At 33.7% G+C, this 9,015-nt stretch overlaps 1 protein-coding gene across 1 annotated transcript; it reads left to right on the top strand.

Moving 5' to 3' along the window:
* The first annotated feature begins 748 nt into the window (after positions 1-748).
* LOC124925675 (putative transcription elongation factor SPT5 homolog 1) lies at positions 749-8,687 on the top strand. The gene is made up of 21 exons (XM_047465747.1): positions 749-1,116; positions 1,766-2,007; positions 2,087-2,233; positions 2,595-2,756; positions 2,889-2,972; positions 3,285-3,355; positions 3,444-3,798; positions 4,017-4,172; positions 4,261-4,358; positions 4,588-4,636; positions 4,730-4,882; positions 4,967-5,110; positions 5,190-5,283; positions 5,787-5,960; positions 6,048-6,096; positions 6,185-6,279; positions 6,379-6,457; positions 7,170-7,224; positions 7,333-7,450; positions 7,546-7,787; positions 8,197-8,687. The coding sequence occupies exons 1-21, from the start codon at positions 798-800 to the stop codon at positions 8,443-8,445; spliced, it is 3,135 nt and encodes a 1,044-aa protein (XP_047321703.1). The 5' UTR covers positions 749-797; the 3' UTR covers positions 8,446-8,687.
* Positions 8,688-9,015: the final 328 nt, after the last annotated feature.

The raw sequence follows: 9,015 nt of genomic DNA, 5'->3' as shown, positions 1-9,015 counted from the left end.
ATACAGTTGGTTTATTTTTGGAAAGAGTTTTATATCTTAGTTTTAAATATTATAAAAAAAAATATTTTTTTAAGTGGATGGAAGGCTCGCCTAACGATAATAATGAAATGTTAATAATTTTGCTCTCTCATTAATTTTTAATTAACTTAAAATTTTCTATTATATGTTCTTTTTGTATTTATGAAAAAAATGTCAAATAAAATTAAAATTCATATTATAATTTGAATCAAATTTAAAATTTATATTTCTCTCAAATAAGTAAAATAAATATATTAAATTTAAATCAAAATCTACACCAAAAGAATCTAGATAACAAATAAAACAAATAATAATTTTAAGTGAAATCTGATTTTTAAAGGGAACAAAACATATTATTAGTTTTATTTATTTTAAATACTAATGTATGATGACAAAAAAATAATTGCATTACTTAATTTTTGTTTATGAAAAAAAATATTAACTAAATAATATTTTTCAGGCATTTAATATTTTTCAAGAGAATGCCGTAATTTTGTAATTAAAAAAATAAAAAATATGATTAAAATAAATAAAATTATTACAGACATATTTTAAAAATAAACAAAATATATGAATTTATACTCTATTAATTTTGAAATAGATTTATTTAAAAGGGCTAATTAAATATTTTATACTGTAATGTAAGATTTAAAATTATTTATAATATTTAATCAGATGAGACTTATACTGCCGTATATATAAATAGATATGCGTGAGCGCTTCTTCAATACAAGCAGCTTTATTTTGTTGAGCCATCGATCCATCGGACTATATTCGTCATGTCTCGCCGGCGGCAAGTCGAAGACGAATACGACGAGGAAGATGAAGAGGAGCTCGATGAGGAGGAAGAGGAACAACACGGCAGCCGTAAGCGACGTCGTAACGAGTTTATCGACGACGCTGCTGAGGAAGATGACGATGAAGAGGAGGAAGAAGAAGAAGATGACGACGAGGAGGAATACCGTGGCGGCGGCGGCAGAAAAGGAGGAGGCGGAAGCCGTCGTGCTACCAAAGCTAGACGACCGGCTTCAGAATTCATCGATTACGAAGCGCAGGTGGATAGTGACGATGAAGAAGAGGAGGATGAAGGCGAAGACGGTTAGGGTTTTCTAATTTCATATAGCATCTCTATTTTTTCATTCTTGAAGATAGCCTGTTATTGAATTGTTTTCTATTGCGAATAGAATAGCTGATTGATTTGTTCGTTCAATTTGGTAAAGAATTAGGTCATGGAACATTCTTGTCTGTAAATTGGTTCCTAATTGCATAGAAAAGTTACTCTGAGCTATCTGAACGCCTCTTGATCATTCATTTTCAGAATACAGCTCGATTTTTATTAAGATGTTGGGAATTGGTTTTACCAACAACTTATTAGAAATTTGTTCCTCGTTCATATAATGTAGCTGCAGACGAGTTTTGAAAGATTTACTGCAGATGTATTGCACATTTCTTATTAAATTCATTCTACTTTTGTGGTAAAGATATAAGAGATCTTAAGATGTTCTTTCCTAGGGTTAATATGCAAGTAATAATTAAAGTTATCTTGGGAACTTGTAAGCGACTAAGATCTGTATATTAGAATTTCATAATAATAACTGTTCTCTGGTCAAGGTATGGATGTACAATTGCATCGACATGTATCAATGATATTGTATTTCTAATATTTTCTTAAACGCATTCAATTCTATCTTCAACCACAATTATATCAGGTTTTCTAGCCACTGATTATTCATGTTGAATTAAGCAGATTTCATAGTAGATGGTGGAGCGGAATTGCAGGAGGAAGATGACAACAGAAGGATGCATCGCAGGCCACTGTTACGGCCTGAAGATGAACAGGAAGACGTGGAAGCTCTCGAAAGAAGCATCCAGGCGCGATATGCCAGATCCAGTTACAACACAGAATACGACGAAGAGACAACAGAAGTAGAACAACAAGCGCTTTTGCCATCCGTTAGGGATCCTAAATTATGGATGGTGAAATGTGCGGTATGCATATAACAATGTTGTTATTATTTTAAGGTTTCTTTTACATCTACTAATGTAGGATTTTGTAATATGCATTTAGATTGGTCGTGAGCGAGAGGCAGCTGTTTGCCTAATGCAGAAATCTCTTGATAAAGGATCTGAACTGCAAATTCGATCTGCTATAGCCCTTGATCATCTCAAGAATTTTATTTATGTAGAGGCTGATAAAGAAGCCCATGTGAAAGAGGTATGAACTTATTGTTGAATCATTAAAACTAACAAAGTTGGAAAGTGATATCTTTATCTGTCCTAACCTTAGTATGGAAGTTATGCATGAGTGTAATACGTATAACTTCTCTCTAGACCTAGCTGATGAATATATTTTGGACCGTAGTGTATATTAGATTTTGAGAGTAAGGGAGCAATAATTATATTCTTGTTAGACCAAGAGGATGCTATTACTTCTCCTTTACTTCCACAGCCCCCAATATAGGAAGAATATATTTATATGTAAATTCTGGGTATGTATTATTTCTGCATGATAATGCTGGTTGGGTAATCTGACATATTTTTAAGTGTCATGGAATTCTAATATTTCCCTGTTTCAGGCATGCAGAGGTCTACGTATAATATTTTCACAAGCAAAGATAACCCTTGTACCAATCAAAGAAATGACAGATGTCCTCTCTGTAGAGAGCAAAACAGTTGATCTCTCTAGAGATTCTTGGGTTAGAATGAAACTTGGAATGTACAAAGGGGATCTTGCAAAGGTACCACAGTTTCTATCCCTTGTTTCTTTATGTCATCATGTTTGAGATTTTTTCCTTCTATTGTTACTATGGCTAATGGTCTTGTTTGTTCTGATACTCTTTTTCTAACCTTTCAATGTGTGTTCCTTGAAGGTTGTGGATGTAGATAATGTGCGTCAGAGGGTTACTGTCAAATTGATTCCACGTATAGACTTGCAAGCCCTTGCAAATAAATTGGTATGCTTCTACAATGTTTTTTTCCTAAACATTCCTTTTTATGGCTTAAAGGCTTTGAGAATCCATTATACTGTCTTCCATTAACTTGACATTATATCAAAAGCAAGGAGAATCCTGAAAGAATTTTGTTCAGTTTTATACACCAACACATTCAACTCTAAAGTTTTTTTTTTTAAAGGATGAAACCTTATTTCATTAATCCAAATTTTTGTTGAGTGCACAAAAAGCTGGTGAACCCATCAAAAAAGCTATTGTTTCACGAAAAAAGGCTATAGGTGGACCTCTCTAAAAGTTCTTATTTTTCTATTTCAGGAAGGAAGGGAAGTTCCAAAGAAAAAGGCTATTGTTCCACCTCCACGCTTCATGAATGTTGAAGAGGCTAGGTAAACTTCAACTTTTATATTCATTGACAGCACAATGAACCTTGTAAGATCTTACATTTTCATTTATTGGTATATTTACTATCTTCAGAGAAATGCATTTGCGTGTGGAGCGTAGACGAGACCCTGGGACTGGTGATTACTTTGAGAACATAGAGGGAATGATGTTCAAGGATGGTTTCTTGTACAAAAATGTATCTATGAAATCTATCAGTACAATGAACATACAACCCACTTTTGATGAGCTGGAGAAGTTTCGACAACCTGAGAATGGAGATGGAGATGTGGCTAGTTTGACCACCTTGTTTGCAAATAGAAAGAAAGGACATTTTATGAAAGGTGACCAAGTTATTGTTGTCAAGGGTGATCTGAAAAATTTAAGAGGATGGGTTGAAAAAGTTGAGCAAGAAAACGTCTTCATTAGGCCGAAAGAGGCTGGCCTTCCGGTAATTTTTACACTATATCCCATTTTGTATGATATAAATATCCTCATTACTGATTTTACTCTAAAAATTTATAGAATTCCCCCTCATATCTTTCAACTGATTTTTTGGGCCCATTTGTCCTTATAACTACCATCACTTGCCCAATAAAACTAAAGACATTTCAGTCATTAGGTGAAAGTGATTTGGTATAGCAAATGATTTTTTTTGTTTACTTGCAGAAAACTCTAGCAGTTAATGAAAAGGAGCTTTGCAAGTATTTCGAACCTGGCAATCACGTAAAAGTTGTATCTGGTGCATCAGAAGGAGCCACTGGTATGGTTGTTAAGGTGGAGAGCCATGTAATAATCATTTTGTCAGACACTACGAAGGATCATGTGAGTCATTGTTATGTGATTAATATGGTAATGAATATTAGCATCTTTTCCCTAGGATATCACAGTAATAATATATGCTGTTCTTTAGGTTCGTGTATTTGCAGACAACGTTGTTAAGAGTTCAGAGGTAACTGCTGGCGTTACCCGGATTGGTGATTATGAGCTTCACGATCTTGTGCTTTTGGAGTAAGATACTTTCTGTTCATACATTTGGAAACACTTTATTTGTTTTTCTGATCTAGATACAAATACGTTTGGAAACTAGACTTAGGCAGAGACGCATTAAATTTTTGTTTCTGTTTCCGGATCCAGTTACAGAAACAAATTTGAATTTATTTCCAACTGATGGCCTTTATTTTGAGTGTTTTTGATAAGTGATGTGTAATTTTGACAACTGTTGTTGACTCTGTTGCAGCAATTTGACTTTTGGAGTTATCATTCGAGTTGAAAGTGAAGCTTTTCAGGTAAAGTGACAGTGAATGATACTTTTGCAGTTTGTTACTGTCTCTCTGCTTATAGGTAACTTGATCATCCTTGCACTTGAGTTTCTTCTGCAGGTTTTAAAAGGCGTTCCAGAAAGAGCTGAGGTTACTCTCGTTAGAATAAGGGACATCAAATGTAAGATTGATAAGAAAATCCATGCCCAAGATAGATCCAAAAACACAATATGGGTAAAAGATGTAGTTAGGATTCTAGAAGGTCCATGCAAAGTAAGATATGAAACTTGATCTTTGATTCACTTTGTCATATGTTAATGATATGTGAAATAGAGTGATTAACACATTCCTGTGCAGGGAAAGCAAGGCCCTGTGGAACATATCTTCCGCGGAGTTCTGTTTGTATACGATCGACATCACCTTGAGCATGCTGGCTTTATTTGTGCTAAATCTCAGGCTTGTTTGGTAGTTGGTGGATCACGTGGCCATGATGATAGAAATGTATGGCTTTTAATTTCTTGTCCAATTACCTTTTGTGTAAAACTAAACAGACTTTTTTTTTATTTCTTATTATTTTCAGGGTGGTCAGGTGCCCTCAAGATTTTCTAATTTAAGACAACCACCTCGCATACCCCAATCATCAGGAAGATTTTCTAGAGGCCCTCAATCAGACTGTATGTCATTTCTTTTACTCTTTTGATGGTTACAACAAGTCTAGACATCCATGTTAGGCAGATATAAATAATTAAGTTTATTTGTTAGCTATTATTTTAGAGGTGGAGCAGACTCTCTATTTGTGTTTTGTCGTTAATTGTAAAATAAAGTCCTTCACAATGTTATATATCATTACCACTACTACAAGTCTAACCCTCTACATTTAATACACTTAATTACAAAAATATTCACAAAAATAACTTAATTATTTCTATGAATGATTTAACTTGGTAATATAGAAGAGTCTGCAAAAGACAACTTTAACCGATAAGTTAATTAAGTTACATCACTATAAGTGTAAAACGTTATTAAATAAAATTTTCGACATTAGTTTCATGTTTTATCTGACCAAAAATATTGAGATATATTTCTTTTGGTTTATTCTAACATTTATTTTTTGATCACTCAACAACTTTAGTTTGGTTTGCTGACTGCTTATGCTGATGCTTGTTCTCATGCTTAGCTGGTGGAAGGAATAATAGAGGTTTTGGAGGAGGGGGACATCATCATGATTCATTGATTAATAAAATGGTAAAAATCCGTTTGGGGCCATTTAAGGGATATCGTGGCCTGGTGAAAGATATTAAAGGAACCACTGTCAGGATTGAATTGGAATCACTGATGAAGGTTGTTACAGGCAAGTTTCATTTACTTCAATTTCCATAATTATATATAGCCTGTTCTTAATAATGTATTATGACGTAATATGTTGATTACTTTACAGTGGACCGCAATCATATTTCTGATAATATTAATATTACGGCACCAAACAGGTAATGAATTATAGTCTTAAATTGTTATCAATGACTACTTATCCAGCAAGTATTTTCTAACGTTTCGATATCCATTTTTCAAAATCAGAGAGGTATCTCGTTATGGTTCTGGAAGTGAGACTCCTATGCATCCTTCACGAACTCCATTACATCCTTACATGACTCCAATGAGAGATTCTGGAGGTTGGTTTAAGCTCTAGGTTATAATTTTAGAGAGATTTTTGGTGTATGATACATAACTAACACAACTTCTTTCTGACTTGCTTGAAATTGTGTTAACAGTAACCCCGATACATGATGGCATGAGGACACCAATGCGTGATAGAGCATGGAATCCTTACACGCCTATGAGTCCACCAAGGTTAGTGATTTTAGAGTACAAACAATGTTTTGTTACTTAGGCCTTGTTTGATCTGGGGTTATTTGAATAACCATTTATTTTCCAAATAACCCCGTTTGATGTAGGGCTATTTGAGTAGAAAAACTTTAGAATAAATCAATTTTAAAAAATGGAGGATATTTTAGTTGATAATTTGAATGTGCTGATGGTAAATTAGATATAGATATAATCTTAAATAACTCAAACAAGTCCTTAGTTTGCCAGGAACCCTTTTTCTTAACACTTGTAGTTATTATAGTTATTCATAATCTTTTAATTTGTGGGAAAAGTCAATGTTTTATTCTTTTAATAAATAACCAACAATAATTACATAGTAAAAAAAACAAAAAGAAATGATGCTCAAGGTTGACAATCACAAACCTAAAAGAGAGACTAACAAACAAACTAGGACAGACAGATCTATCATGGTGAAACATAAACATCCGTGGAAGCCAGCTTTGATAGTAGTTTTTGACTGATCCCACATTCTTTCCATGAAAGCCAAAATCAAAGTGTTGATTATTTAAATTTTCCCAAATATTTTGCCCTTGCGTTCTTTTAATCCATTGTTTTGAACTGTAAAGGTTATAGATAACGATTATTTCTTGTACAATCTTATGGTTGTGTTTCTAAGTTGTGCATTTGATTGTGGGTTCTAGCTTCTAAGTGCTAACCATTAATAAAAAATAATTAGGGATAGCTGGGATGAAGCTAACCCTGGTTCCTGGGGGGCTAGTCCACAATATCAGGTCAGTGACATTCTTTTTCCTTTTCCTTTCCAAAAAATGTTAGAACTTTTCTTTTGTCACTACTAGTGTTAGTGGTAAACTACTAATGCATTGGTGTATCATTTGTAGCCTGGAAGCCCTCCTTCTAGGGCATATGAAGCCCCTACTCCCGGTTCAGGCTGGGCAAACACTCCTAGTGGCAACTATGGTGAGGCTGGAACTCCGAGAGATGGTGGTCAGGCTTATGGTATACGTTTGCATAATTTTCTTTAGCGTAGTTAATTTTTTAGCCTTAATAGAAATCGAGAGACTTGATTATTAATTTGTTTATGATATGTGCAGCAAATGCTCCTAGCCCTTATTTGCCTTCAACTCCAGGCCAGCCCATGACCCCAAGTTCAGCTTTGTATCTACCTGGCACTCCAGGTGGTCAACCGATGACGCCAGGTGGAGGTGGTTTGGATATGATGTCTCCTGCTGTAGGTGGAGAGCACGAAGGGCCATGGTTGCTTCCGGATATCTTGGTTAACGTGCATAGATCTGGGGAGAACACCGCTATTGGAGTTATTAAAGATGTGCTTTCGGTATGTATTACACTTTTTTAAGACTTGTTTAGCAGGTGAAAATTTATGCACAATTTTGATTGTTTCCATTAGCAATTTTGTTTTACAAAATAAATTAAAGTGTACTAATAGAGTTTTCGGAAGTGACTAGGACATTGTTCTTTGAAACAACTCTAAATATCAAGGCCTTGTTTGATCTTGGATTATTTTCAAATAACCTTGTTTGATGTAGGTTATTGAAAATTAGGTTAGCTATTCGGGTACAAATATATAGATTTGTGGATTGTTGATTGGATAATGGGTTATTTAGAATTAATTTAACTCAACTCACATTGAATCAACAAATATCATTTTAAATAATGGGTTCAGGATTAGATTTCAAATAATTTCAACAATTTTATTGATTTATAATAATTATGTTTTGCTGCAGGATGGAAGTTGTCGCATAGCAATGGGGTCTAGCGGAAATGGGGAAACAATAACCGCAAGTGCTGGCGATATTGAGACAGTTGTCCCGAGAAAGAACGACATGATAAAAATACTGGGCGGTTCACATCGCGGGGCATTAGGAAAACTAATCGGAGTTGATGGGAGCGATGGAATCGTGAAGCTGGATGTGACTCTTGACGTGAAGATTTTGGACATGACCTATTTGGCGAAAGCAGCAGCAATTCCATGATGATGATATAATCAATGATATTCTCTCTTATAGGTCGTCAGTTTGTGGGTTATGTGTGTAAAATGAGTTGTAGGGATCTCTTCCTCCTTTGTTGTTATTCTTGTTATTGCGGTGGTGGTAGTAGAGTAATATATATTTCATCTATTTTAAATTCAAGTTTTGGATATTCTATTCTATGGATAATCAGATATATGTTATTTCTTTTACTTTCAACATTATTCATATTCATATCTGTTTTTCTATATCTTATTCACATTTTATGTACCCAAATATGAGAATTCATGTTTTTTGATTTTTTTTTTATCATACATCATCCTATTGATTGTATGCTTTCATGTTCTTCACTATTTAAATAAAACATCTATATTTTTAAATGAGATTTGCTTCATTTCTTGCCTATGTCTACCTTTGTTAAATAGGAATTATTTCGATTTTAAAGAAATAGAATGAATTTATATTTATAAATTCTAACAAAATTTGATTATTTATTTAATTTTATAATTATTATTTTTTTAATGTTATTTGTTTATTATTTTTATAACTAATTATATATATAAATAATAATAATAT

The sequence above is a fragment of the Impatiens glandulifera genome, chromosome 2, assembly GCF_907164915.1.
Source record: "Impatiens glandulifera chromosome 2, dImpGla2.1, whole genome shotgun sequence".
In the NCBI taxonomy this organism is placed as follows: domain Eukaryota; kingdom Viridiplantae; phylum Streptophyta; class Magnoliopsida; order Ericales; family Balsaminaceae; genus Impatiens; species Impatiens glandulifera.
Note: the sequence above shows the minus strand (reverse complement) of the source record. Positions and strands in the feature narration are given on the sequence as shown.

Bases quoted from the DNA above. Each gene is read 5' to 3' on its own strand.
- LOC124925675 (XM_047465747.1), top strand. From the start codon at position 798: ATGTCTCGCCGGCGGCAAGTCGAAGACGAATACGACGAGGAAGATGAA. The intron at 5,111-5,189 runs GTATGGCTTTTA...TATTATTTTCAG, and splicing joins GTGGCCATGATGATAGAAAT to GGTGGTCAGGTGCCCTCAAG. The intron at 7,788-8,196 runs GTATGTATTACA...GTTTTGCTGCAG, and splicing joins TTATTAAAGATGTGCTTTCG to GATGGAAGTTGTCGCATAGC.